General features: G+C 32.5%; 3 protein-coding genes across 4 annotated transcripts in view; 1 reads left to right on the plus strand and 2 right to left on the minus strand.

The window, feature by feature from the left end:
* LOC145306517 (uncharacterized) overlaps positions 1-4,346 on the plus strand; it is a 195,048-nt gene extending 190,702 nt beyond the window's left edge. For both annotated transcript variants that reach the window (XM_080148663.1, XM_080148662.1), the window contains 7 exons: positions 278-348; positions 733-793; positions 1,007-1,063; positions 2,118-2,173; positions 3,280-3,374; positions 3,550-3,629; positions 3,940-4,346. In XM_080148663.1, the coding sequence (XP_080004789.1) occupies positions 305-348; positions 733-793; positions 1,007-1,063; positions 2,118-2,173; positions 3,280-3,374; positions 3,550-3,629; positions 3,940-3,951 (405 nt within the window). In that variant the 5' untranslated portion in view covers positions 278-304 and the 3' untranslated portion in view covers positions 3,952-4,346. The remainder of the gene's footprint in view (positions 1-277; positions 349-732; positions 794-1,006; positions 1,064-2,117; positions 2,174-3,279; positions 3,375-3,549; positions 3,630-3,939) is intronic.
* Positions 4,347-4,710: 364 nt separating this feature from the next.
* LOC145306445 (teneurin-m-like) lies at positions 4,711-8,307 on the minus strand. Its single transcript, XM_080148541.1, has 5 exons — positions 8,304-8,307; positions 8,114-8,261; positions 7,477-7,563; positions 6,801-6,843; positions 4,711-6,369 (listed from the first exon to the last, which is right to left on the minus strand). Exons 1-5 carry the CDS (start codon positions 8,305-8,307, stop codon positions 6,292-6,294), a joined length of 360 nt encoding a protein of 119 aa, XP_080004667.1. The 3' UTR covers positions 4,711-6,291.
* Positions 8,308-8,813: 506 nt separating this feature from the next.
* Positions 8,814-12,432, minus strand: LOC145306446 (teneurin-a-like). Its single transcript, XM_080148542.1, has 7 exons — positions 12,339-12,432; positions 11,595-11,766; positions 11,142-11,268; positions 10,238-10,357; positions 9,801-9,958; positions 8,956-9,026; positions 8,814-8,820 (listed from the first exon to the last, which is right to left on the minus strand). The coding sequence occupies exons 2-7, from the start codon at positions 11,727-11,729 to the stop codon at positions 8,814-8,816; spliced, it is 618 nt and encodes a 205-aa protein (XP_080004668.1). The 5' UTR covers positions 11,730-11,766; positions 12,339-12,432.
* Between the last annotated feature and the right edge of the window lie 457 nt (positions 12,433-12,889).

Genomic DNA, 12,889 nt, shown 5'->3' on the forward strand with positions numbered 1-12,889 from the left:
TTCTGTCTGTCTGTCTGTCTGTCTGTCTCTCTCTCTCTATCTCTCTCTCATTTTCTATCTCTTTCATTCTCTCTCTCCTTCTCTGTCTCTCTTTCTTTCTCTGTCTCTCTCTCTCTGTGTGTCTCTCTGTCCCTCTCTGTCTCTCTCTGTCCCTCTCTGTCTCTCTCACTCTCTGTCTCTCTCTATTTATCTATCTTATCTATCTCTATAGTTTAAAAAACTTGCTTTAGCTTATATTTAGTTCCTGTCAGTTTTATTCTATAGTTACATGTGTAAAAGGACACAAAGAAAGTTTGAGGAACAAATGAAGAAGGCAGCAGCAGCTGCAAAGGAAAACTATGCTAAAAGGCAAGTAATATCCCCCTGCCCTAAATTTTTAAGAAGTTTCCTTCCTTTAGGTTAGGTCATGGCAGTCAAAGAAGTGATTTCATTCTTATTGTTTCAGTTTACTGAGAATATATTTTCTCTTATTCATTCAAAACTTATTAATATCCAGTGGATTTGAACCAGTTCTCATCCATACGAAAAAATTATGTCTAGCATCGTATAATATCCAGTTTTGTACAAATATAAAAATTAACATTCATAAGATTCAAACCAGTTTTATTAGCCCATACCTTCAGCATCTCGGGGCCTAACAAAAGTAGCTTTAATCTTATAATTGTACATTTTTATATCCGTGGAAAGCTGTCTATAATATGATGCGATAAATAACAATTTTCGTATTTTTAGAAGAGCGGAAGAGGAAGAATTGAAAAGGCTACAGAAACAAAGAAAAGAAATGGAGATTGAGGTAAGAAACGTATTATAAACAGCTTTCCGCGGATATAAAATGTACAATTATATAAGATTAAAACCAATCAAATCAGTTCAGCGGTTACCGAGATCTTAAGCTTCAGAGAGAGAGAGAGACAGATATACATCGTTCTACTATGTATTATAGTTAAGAGAAGAGGTATCAACACAGAAAGGATTTAAAGCGATTTTAATGTATTGTGATTTTTAGGCATTGAAGAAACGTAGCACATCAATCAAAAATGATATCAATACAATCAAATTCTTCCAGGAATCAATTCTTTAATTAAATTAGCACAAATTTTAATAACTAAGAAACAAGGATGACAACGTTCATAAGTTGAACTATAAAGCAGTGTCATAAAAACTTCAAAGAAAACACGAAACCTTTAAAATTAATAACTTGAAAATCTAGGATTCGATCTAGCACCCAAACAATAAGCAAATCTTAATGAAACTGTGTGAACATATGAAGAATGAGAATATAAATAATACTTGAAAATATCAGTTGTCTATCTTGAAAAAGAGCCAAGAAAATCACGTTTCAGACGGTCATACAGACATACAGACGAACATTTCAAAGTATAGAGTAGCCCATAGACGTCCAAGGGGTAATCGCCAAATCACCCCCCCCCCATTTAAAAAAAATAAAAAATCTCTAATAAAAAATTTTTTTGCATGCCTTTTTATACTAAATATTTAATAAAATTTAAATTACCCCCCCCAAAAAATTTTTACCCCGGGGGTAAAAATTTTTTTTTTTTTTGGGGGGGTAAAAAAAATTTCGGCGTGCCTCGCGCGCCATTTTACCCCCCCCCCCCCCAAAAAAAAAATACGAATTACCCCCCCCCCCCTAAAATTTTTTACCCTCCCCCCCCCAAAAAAAGCTGTGACGTCTATGTAGCCCCACAACAAAAAAAGACTTATGCAAAATTCATTAGTAATTAAAAATTTAAACAAATTGCATAATGATTATACATAAATTTAATGTCAAAATTTAAAATTAAAATGATTAAAGATTTCCAAGATGAATACACACTATTACAGAACTCTACAAGCAAAGTTGTAATTTGAAAGAACTAATGTAACAGGCATAACTTGCAACGTGCCATGTAGATACATTTTCGATTGAATTTCTTTGAAAAAAATGACATTATACAATACAAATGACTAATGTAAGGCTAATATACAGACTAAATTACCAATGGCAGGCTGGTATACATTTTAATTGACCAATGGTAGGCCAGCATGACGTCATTTTTTATAGGCACTAATAAAGTTCCTCTTATAATCCTACAACGTTTTTCATAAAGAATTGATGACAGGAGAAAGTGAAAGAGTCGAACGAACATGTTTTAAATGAGATCAAAATGATCAAAGGAATACTCTTGCTCTTTATATTTTCACTAAATAAATATGTTATTGTTTATTTAGGGATCTTAAGGGATAGGACAATGGCGAGAAGGCACAGGGTAGATGGGACGAGGTATAGATTTTGATATTTATAGGGGTCACAAAGAAAATATTCTTAGAAGCGAAGCAATATATTATAATACTAGCGGCTACGCCCTTAGAGGCCTCTAGTGGCACTTTAGCTGTTTTTGTTTGTTAAAGTCTCTACGTTACTTCTTTATGTTACGATACCTCTTTATGTTATGTTGAAGTCTCCCATATATTTTAAACATTTTCGATTTTTTTGTCATTTCTCTTGGGAGGGTGGTTGTACCCTCCCCCAAAATAGTTATAAACCTTCCCAGAACCCATGAGAATCTACCCTGCTAAGGAGAACCCGATCGGTTCAGCGGTTAGCGAGATCCAACGGTACAGACACACAGACAAACAAACAGACAAACATCCTGTTACTTTAGTATAAGGATTCCTCTTAATGTGTGGTGTGCCCATTTTAAAGAAGATAAAGTATAGATTTGAAAACCTCACATATTTTTTAAAACATGTCTGAAAGTGAGTGGTTCTGGCGGGTTGTATATTATTCAGAAAGGCATTTATTTTAATATTCTGGATAATTTATGAAATCATGTGATTTTTACTTAAAGCCAGGACTTCTTTTGGGTATTTTAAAAGTTCCAATTTTATTTCAGGCTAGTCAGGCAGAATCTGCTACCTGGATTCCATTCTATATTTCTTCTTCTTTGTCCTGTTTGTATCTATGTAGGAACTATTTGGGAGAAGAAAAAAATATCATATCATCTCCCTCATTTTTATGACGTCACATGACTAATTTTTGAGACACTTTGTCCAGGTACCATGATTCCCTATACGAATATGCATCCAGATTATAGTAACGTGCGTATTCCTTTAAAGTGCCTGGTTAAGCACTGAACCCTCCCCTATTCTTGATAAAAATAGAATATATAGGGAAGAATTTGTTTTTCGACTGTTTGTTAGGTTAGGGTTGGTTATATTGGATACTATACAGGTATAGAGAAATAAATAATTAAAGAGCATAGAGTTGTTTTCTTAACTAGACTGGGAGTCCAAATTATCAGAACTGGTGACGTATATTGACGAAGCAGACTCCTTCTACTGGGTACTAGAAAATGATTTAGATGCTTTTGAAGGTAATTTTGGTGCCATGCAATAAAATAAAATAGGTTTTAGGTATCTAGCGGCTGCGCCCCTAGTATTGGGGAGTCTATTAGAAGGATTATAAAATGGCAGAAAAATAGCCTAAAACCATACCTCGACTTATTCATAATAATTCATTCATATAAATCATTATTCTTCTTTGTTTAGAAACTGGAATGGACGTGGCCTTTGCGAATCTGAAAGAATCTTGTCAGAATTATATTGACTACAGAATTCCAAAAGATTTTAAGGAATAATACAATAAGTTATATAATTTTTAACTAGAGAGTCTTGCTAACAGCTTAACCTATATGGTTCTCCTTTACATTGTAGCTTCTCATAGGTATTGGGTAGGTTTATAACTATTTTTAGGGAGGGTAGGATCATGCACACAAGAGAAATTGCAATTAGAATAAAAGATCCTCCTCCCTAATATTTTTTACTTTTAAAAACTAAAATTAATAATGGGGGGGGGGGGGGGAGTAGACTTAAACCCTCCTACCATCTAGCTAGTTTTATACTAAGAATGATGTTCTATTACTTATTGTTTTGTAATTAAAGGATATCTAAATCAGCCACCAACTACCCCATACATAAAGAGTTGTAACAACATTATTAGTAGCTAAGCTACTCTATAATTCACTATGTCTATCCGTCCGTCTGTGAGTCCAAAAGCTATGGAGGAAATATGATTTTCTCAGCTGCTAATTAAGATAGGTGGCTGAAAGTTTTTGTTAACATTCCCATCCTTATGGAGCATAATTAACTACGAAACATCCATGGCGGTCTGATTCCTTTTTGGCAGGTTTATGGCTATTTTATAGTTTTCAGCTTTTCTCCCTTATCTTTGCTGTTTTGGTCAAATTTTCAAAATTTTTGTAGGGCCATTTATTTTGGAATTTTAATTTAATCCTAATAATTTTCAAATCTACTACTGTGTAATATTAATAAATTTATATAAATTCTTTATTTTTTTTATTTTTATTAATATTATCCTTGTGTAAAAGTAACAGGATGTGTGTCAGTCAACCTGTCATTCTGTCTGACTATACCGAAACATTTTGATAGGTCTTTGGAAGGTTTTAATTATTTTCGGGGAAATATAACTCCAACCTTCCAAGAGAACTCTCCAAGCAATTTAAAAAAGAAGAAACTTAAATTGATAATACAAGTTTGACCTTTCTGTCTACCCTTCCCCTTCCAGACGGACGGACGGGCCCTATTTATAGAAAAGGTGTGCTTTTAAACAGACGAATAAATATAAAATTTTAGAGTAGCTTCGGTAATGAAATATCGACACATATAAATTTGTATAAACAAAGTGTATTAGTCATTTCTAAATAAAAACAGTTAATTAAAGAACAATTTTAATTATAAATTTAATTTTAATATCACAGCTGTATGTATGTTTATATATATTTACAATATTACAAGTTTTTGGATCAAGGGGGCAGGGGGGGGGGGGCTTTCTTCCAAATGACGCAAATACTTTTTTTTTTGCCCAATGCTTATTTTTACAAGCAGCATCAAGTAATTTATTTTAAAATATAGATTTTAAAAATAATTTTTGAAATGTAATTAAAACAAACTTGATTCTCAATGCCCACCTTCTGCTGATAAAATACAGGAATAGTCATTTATTGCTTCGTATTATAAACAGCTTTCCACGGATATAAAAATTTACAATTATATGATTAAAACTGTTTTTTAGCCCCGAGATGTCGAAAATCTGAAATGATTGTACATTTTTATATTCATAGAAAACTGGATATAATACGAGGCTATACATAATTTTTCAGTATTGCTGAGAACCGGCTCTAATCCACCAAAAATTAATCGGTTTCGAAGCAATACTGGAAAGTTATTTACTTTCATGATTGTTTGGAAATTTTATTACAAATTTAATCTCATAATTTAGTTATAGTCCTACTATTTCACGATTTTAGTGTAGATTGCCCTCCTTCTTAAAAATATATAGAAAACATAATCATAGTCTTTACTGAGAGTTGTAACCACGTGGGACTGTTATGCTAAAAGAAGGACTAATAGTTTAGAAATTGGAGGAAATTAAATGTCGTCTTAAATTTCTGTGTTTTAGACATGTCGTCTTCTATTAAGAAATAATTCAAATATGGACCCTTTTTCTTTACCATAACAAGAAATAAGCACTTTTTACTTGGAAGATTTCTATAAAAAATTCTTATCCCTGTGGGAATTCTGTTCCTAACCAGACCTAACAGATAGCAGGACATATATTACGAAAAAAAAAGAATATTTTGCTAGTAAATTTTCTAATGATAAATTTCAACATTACTGAGACGAAATTAATTATTTCTCTGTCAAATTTGCAACATATTAAAGAACGTCAATGTTTTACTGGCAGAATATTCATTTAAATAAAAAAAAATCACTCTTAAAATTAAATACTAAAACTTTATCTTTAAAAGTAACTATTAAACTAAAAATATGCATTTGAAAAAAAAAACTGACTTTAAAGATTTGACTTTCATCTATAAGAATACAGTTAAAACTTTTATAAAATAAGCATTTATGATACTTATAAAAGAAAAGAGTAAAAAGCGACGATTTTTAACATTACAGATTAATAAAAGCATTTGTTAAAAAGATTGCAAATACATTTGATTTTTAGATGATTATTTTTTAATGTCTTTTTTCATATGATAATTAAGCTCGAAAAACAATAAAAAAAAACTTTTTTCACAACCTTTAACAGTTTTTTTTCTCAAAAATTATTCACTTTTTCATTCCATTTCACGAACCTAAAACCAATGATTAAATAATGTTTGTTTTAGGTTTCAGCTTCAGTTTTTCACTTATTTTGTTACTTTATACTTTTGTTTTTTATATTTTATTGGCGATTTTTCAGTAGCGCGGCTACTCTATAACTAGTTAAACAATGTTGGTTGGGTCTTGCATTAACTCTGGATACGATACAGCTGACCGTTTATAACTTAATTCTTCTAAGCTCTGAAACATTAAGGACAGGTAGCTTGACAAAATATCTCATAAATCAGCCTTGTGACGTCATAAAAATCAATCTCTTTTTTAGGGGTTTTCTCTTCCAGTTCTCCTCTCATCTCCCTCATTTTTTTGACGTCACATGGCTGACTTTTGAGACACTTTGTCCAGCTGTACTTACAATATATGGGTACTTTTCAGTTATAACTAATCAACTTTTTATAAATTTAATTATCAGCATCCGCTTGTCGTTGGGGAGGTAGTGGGCTCGAATTTAAGCTCTAACCGCATTAAATAAAGCGTTAATAGTTGTACCTACTGTTGCTAAATAAAGATCGTGCAATCAAAGGGCTGCAATAGTTGGGATTGTAGTGCCTTCGGACCCACTGTAAAGGTCTGGCCCTACGTTTCAAATATTTGTCTCAAAAAAAGGCATTTACCTTTGATTTTGTGTTCCGATTTGATGATTTTCCCGATAATTTTCTAAAAGAAAAATTAATTAGGTACCTACAAACCTATGTTATTCAATAATACTAGCGGCTTCACCCATAGAGGACTCTAGGGGCACTTGAGGAGGGGGGAGTTGAATCCCAAAACCCATTTTTTATTATTTTATTTTCAATTTTCTTTTTTTGTGGGGGGGGGGGGGTATTTTTTTCTAGGGTCTAATTATCTTGGAAGGGTTTTTAACTTTTTATACCCTCCACCAAAACAGTTATGAACCTTCCCGGGACCTATGAGAAGCTATATGGAAAAAACAATCGGTTCAGCGGTTAGCGAGATCCTTCGGTACAAACAAACAGACCGACAGACATCGTTCTACTTGTATTTTAAATATCAATTACTCCCTTTGAACATTGCAATTCTTTTAATAATTAAATATCTTTAATATGACAAAATCCAAAAATGAGCAAAAATTTTTTTCTAAAGGCCAATTATAATGGAAATTATACCGTGCCCTATCTAAAAATAATTAAAAAAAACTGTCCAGAAATAATTCAATTCAAAGATTCCAAGCGGCTATCGAGATCGGATGGTACACATAAACAAGTAAAAAAAAGCATTATCTACGACGATTCTTAGGTTTTAGGGTTTAAAAATTTATGATTTTTTTACCTTAGATTATGTTTATAAATCCGTTTCATTTCTTCATTTGTAGTTACTCCATATCGTATGTTTATTAGGGACCCTTCCACGTAAAATCTAAAAAATGTATAAAATTCATAATCAATCGTCTAAATAAACTTTTAGTTTAACTTTCTACTGCTTAACTGCCTATCTATCTATCTGACTCTCTGTCTGTCTATCTGTCTGTCTCTATGTCTGTCTTTATGTCCATTCTTCTGTCCGCTTCTCTTTCTGTCTGTCTATTTTACTGTTTGTCTTTCTATGTTTCACCTAACTATCTATCTATCTATCCATCAATCCATCTATTCATTTAACCATATATCTTCCATATATCCATCCATACTTCATACATCCATCTATCTTTCTATCCTTCTAACCTTCAAACCATTTATCCATCTATAAATTAAACTAACTATCCATTTATCCATCTATCTATCAAATTGTCAATCTATCAAAACTCACCTTACATCAACAATTCGTTTCCAACTGAGCTTGCCCTCATGAATTCTCAAGTTTACTCCTTTTTACCATCTATCTATCTATCTTTTCGGCAGTCAGTCACTCTCTTTGTCTGTATATGAGTCTGTCTGTCTGTGTGTCTATCTATTTATCTATCCAAACTCACCTTACATCAACAATTCTTTTCCCACTCAGCTTGCCCTCATGAATACTCAAGTTTGAGTTTGAGCCTAAAGTTTTAATTTGGCTTAAATCTTCCCTGGCATTTGCTAATGTTGGTTTGGAGAAATAATACACGCCCTTTTCTGTAGTTTCTGTAGATAATTAATATTTATTAAAATCAAAGTGTATTTTACGCATTATGGATAGCTTAAAATGTTCGGTACACAAAAATTTCCCTTCATGACAATCATGTGAATTACGAACTACCAGACTATCGATTTATTATGATAATTGTGTAAATATAGGTATTATGCAAAATATTTCTAAAATAAGACGACATTCATCTAATATACTCAACATATCATTTGAAATAATAAAGATTTTAAAAAACTGTTCTTGGTTTAGTAAGATGGAGGTTTCATGCTATTTTTCTATCCTCTCAAGCCCTACCCTGAGGCTAGAGTCTAAGCAACTTTAATTTATTTAATATATATATATTTAATAAATCTTATTCCTTTAATATGAGTAATGTAGTATGAGTTAGTCAACACAGATGTCAGCACTGTAGCAGTTATATGGTTGGCAGTGGGACCAGAATATACTAGAACCTGAATATAGACAGATATTAGTAATATAGTTCATATTAGTCAACACAGATGTCGGCACTTTAGCAGCTATATGGTTGCCAGAGGGACCAGAATATACTAGAACCTGAATATAAATAGATATTAGTAATATAGTTCATATTAGTCAACACAGATGTCGGCACTTTAGCAGTTATATGGTTGGCAGAGGAACCAGAATATACTAGAACATGAATATAATTAGATATTAGTAATATAGTACATATTAGTCAACACAGATGTCAGCACTGTAGCAGTTATATGGTTGCCAGAGGGACCAGAATATACTAGAACCTGAATATATACAGATATTAATAATAGAGTTCATATTAGTCAACACAGATGTCAGCACTGTAGCAGTTATATGGTTGCCAGAGGGACCAGAATATACTAGAACCAGAATATAGATAGATATGAGTAATATTTTTAAAATATCACAATTTACTCACTCTATGATTTTTGGTATAGCTTTTCTGGATAAAATAAGGCTCCCTTGAACAATTAGGAACAATAATATAAACCCTTTATGTATAAGCAAGCGGCTGGGATCCAATCATATAGGGATGGAGAAAGCAACTACAAAAAATCTTAAAAGAAGCATAAAACCATACCGGGACCTATGTGACCTTCCACAAAATGGAAAACCTAATCGGTTCAGTAGTTTTCAAAATTGAATACTATAGGTAAAAAACTTCAATAATTAAACCTCTATTACTATTTATTATCTGATATTCTAATGTTCGGTTGTTCTTTCATCTTTTTTCGATAGCTGCGCTTTTATAGATATTATTATCCTTGTTTATCTATCTAATAATATATTTTCTCGTATTCATTTGAATCCGGTGGATAGGAACCGGTTCTCATCCATACGAAAAAACTATGTCTAGCATCGTATTATATCCAGCTTTCTACAACTATAAAAATGTACAATCATAAGATTAAAACCAGTTTTTTAGCCCTTGCCTTCGGCACCTTGGGGCTAAAAAAACTGGTTTTAATCTTATAATTGTACATTCTATATCCGCGGAAAGCTGTTTATAATACGATGCGAGAAATAACTATTCTTACCTGTCTATCTACTGATGAACTCAGTACTATACCCTCTCCAAATTGGGGAGGAGACATTGAGAATAAATTAAATAGATGCATAGATTCATAATCTTCTTTATTTGTTCTTTCACCTGCTCTGTTAGCCATTGCTAATCTTGGGTTTAATAATGGTACATCTAAAATAAAGATTTGTTACATATTGTATATTTTAAACTAAGCACTGAATTACAGTGTACACCCTAAATTATGATAAACAAAATTACCCCTTCGGTAGATTATTATTGGTTAAATTTGGACACTACTAGTTTGAATAACTACATAAAGATTTGATATTAGTTCTAATAGTTTTTAAATCAGCGAATGATAGAAAATTTTTATAAAATTTTGTACCAGTAATTTTTACAGTCCGTTGTCAACTCCCTCCCACCTATATGAAAGAAATATAGCATACTTACCTCTAAAAACAGGATAATGTTTATGGAAAGGATTATTTCCATGGTTTCTGTATAGGTTTAGATATTGAGGAGTGCTGATTCTTGATAAAACCTCTTCAAAACATGGAACCAGACTTATTCCTAATAAAAATTAAATAAAATTACCTTTAATAAGTTTAATAGTTTTGCCATAAGTCTATAATTATTGGCCCTACGACAAACGTAGGAGTCCTAAACGCAAAATTTCTAAACATCGGAGTGGACAAACTCAGAAGCCAGACAAACGTCGGAGTAGACAAACGTCTGAGTGGATATTGCTTAAGTAAACGACGGAGTGTTTGTTATTCCTGATAATAAAAAATAAATTCACTGTTATAAATGGCATAGTTTTACTCTAAGTCTCTAATGTTCAGGGCCATATCTCTGTAGAGGGGGGAATTGTTATCAACGCAAATATCTAAGACAAATATCAAACTCCCTAAAAAACCTTCCAACCGGTCTTTTTGCTTTAAGCAAATATAATTAATAAAAAAGCATAAAATCACAGCAAGTATTAAAAAAAATTAATCAACCCAATTTTAGAGATTAGTCTATAGAAAACATGGTTGAACTAACCTCCCACAAAATATTTGTGTATTAGGTTAGGTAACACCAAACAGACAATTCAGCTCTTTGATTTTACGATAATTGTCTGGGAGTCCTAACTGTGCAAGGTTATGAGTTGCGATTGTTTTGGGCAAAGCCATTATCCCACTCAAACAGTTAATATCTATTATATGACATAACACCAATAAAAAACATTTATGACGTCTTTAGATATGACGCGGTGTTGAGCTTGTGTCTAGATTCGAACCCACGGCATCTTTGACGACGAGTCGATGTCAAGATCGCGAATATTTCAATAGGGCTATATATAGATAAATACCTAGAAAAGGATCAAAAGGTCTGCTGGCCACAGGTCCTTGCTGGTGAATAAGTCCTGTCTCCTTGTCCAGTATGCCCCCTCCTGGTCCCAGAGGTATTTCCAACTTCGGCTCAGAGTCAAATGTAACCTTTAAAAAATTTAGAAGCAATATAAAAGAGAACATTTTTTTCTCTTTATGATATGAATGTTTGTCTTTGAGTTTGTAACGCATATTCCTGATAATATATAGAGATATTTGAGTCTTACTATCTATTTTAAAGTTTACATTTCCTGTATTGAAAGCGTCATTAGGTATTTAGTTTCCTTTACCAAATAGTCACTACATTTGTTTTTAAAGTTGTTTGGACATTTCAGTTCAGGGTTAGTAACACTGTTTGGTTGTCAATTTTCTAAGCTTTTCAAATTATAACTACTTTTAATTATTTGTCTGTCTATGTATCTATCCAATTATACCTGCCCAAACGGGCTCCAATTAAGCTCCTTGATGAGTTCTCCATTTCTGGCAAAATACAAAATAGGAGCTCCAGTAGGATCTGTCACAACGTACAGTTCAGACTTCTCGTCGTCGGCCGCCAGCCGGACAAACATGAGATGACCGGCATTGTCGTACACAAAACCGGTTAATCTATTGGGATACATAATACTTCATGTAGTTTTATAGGAAATAGGAAATAGTCGAATGTTATATAGATTTTACAGAAGGAGATGGGTGGAATATAAATATCGCCTGTTTACGGGTCAGGGCATTCTTAATAATTTTACTATTAGTGTCACAAGCCCTACATAACAGAAGTTGATGTTATTTTTAAACGTCACTTGTATGACGTGGTGTGATCTTAAAACCTTACACCTCCCCAACAGAAAGGAGGTCGAGTAGAAATAGGTTTTTTTCTTTATGTTAATTTGTTTACCTCACGTAAAATAGCCAAAAACCTGCTCTATACCCATGACTTAGTACATATGATTTCTTTTAAAAAGATAATTTTAACCTTGTTTTAAAACGAAACTCAGGAATAAGGTTAAACCAACAAGCAAAATAAATCTAAAATAATTTTTACGGGCCAGATGGAAAGGTCGTCAATTTTAGTATGTGTTGCCCCCCAACGACAACTAAAAATACATATAGGCTTAGTGATTTCTTTGTTGGTAAAAGCTAAAAGAAACTACTCTACAATCAAGACATGCAAGTATTATTTCCTTCTGCTGACTGGTTCAAACACATGTGAAACAAGGAACGGTGCATCCAGATAAGCGTAGAAAAATTGCAGCTTTTTTTCTCCATTCCCATTTTTATTCTGGTTAATATTGTATATATTTAGATTGTTAGGATTTTTATATTCGTAGCATCTCTTATCCTTAACTGGGCCTATATAAAAACAGTGTGAAAACAATCCGACTATATCACTGATAAGAAAGTGTACACATTTTGATATGAAGAACATGAAATTTGAATTTCTTGAGAAAAAGCTGACTTTCGGGAAACATTACAGTCCAAAAATTTCGTAGCTTATATTGTATGATTGAATCATCAACTAAATATAAACAAAATTTTCGTCTGCTACAAATTCCTTTTCATTTTTAATCAAACAAAAAAGGGAATGTGATTCTGACAAACAATTCTAAGTGAAAATTTACCCTCAACCCTCTTCATTTTTTCTCCCCTCCTTACCCACTTTCCTTTCCGTTACACCAAAAAACAAGTTTTATTCCAGCTTTACTCCAACAAAATATTTGATTTTCGGCAATTT

This window comes from Acartia tonsa, chromosome 14 (assembly GCF_053477335.1).
Source record: "Acartia tonsa isolate MP-2025a chromosome 14, ASM5347733v1, whole genome shotgun sequence".
In the NCBI taxonomy this organism is placed as follows: domain Eukaryota; kingdom Metazoa; phylum Arthropoda; class Copepoda; order Calanoida; family Acartiidae; genus Acartia; species Acartia tonsa.

Coding starts and splice junctions, on each gene's coding strand:
- LOC145306445 (XM_080148541.1), bottom strand. Junction 7,564..8,113: donor AAAAGAATTGTTGATGTAAG/GTGAGTTTGGAT, acceptor TACATTTTTTAG/ATTTTACGTGGAAGGGTCCC. Junction 6,844..7,476: donor ATTTATAAACATAATCTAAG/GTAAAAAAATCA, acceptor TTTTTCTTTTAG/AAAATTATCGGGAAAATCAT.
- LOC145306446 (XM_080148542.1), bottom strand. CDS start 11,729: ATGTTTGTCCGGCTGGCGGCCGACGACGAGAAGTCTGAACTGTACGTT. Junction 11,269..11,594: donor ATTGGAGCCCGTTTGGGCAG/GTATAATTGGAT, acceptor AATTTTTTAAAG/GTTACATTTGACTCTGAGCC. Junction 9,027..9,800: donor GTTCATCAGTAGATAGACAG/GTAAGAATAGTT, acceptor GTATATATTCAG/GTTCTAGTATATTCTGGTCC.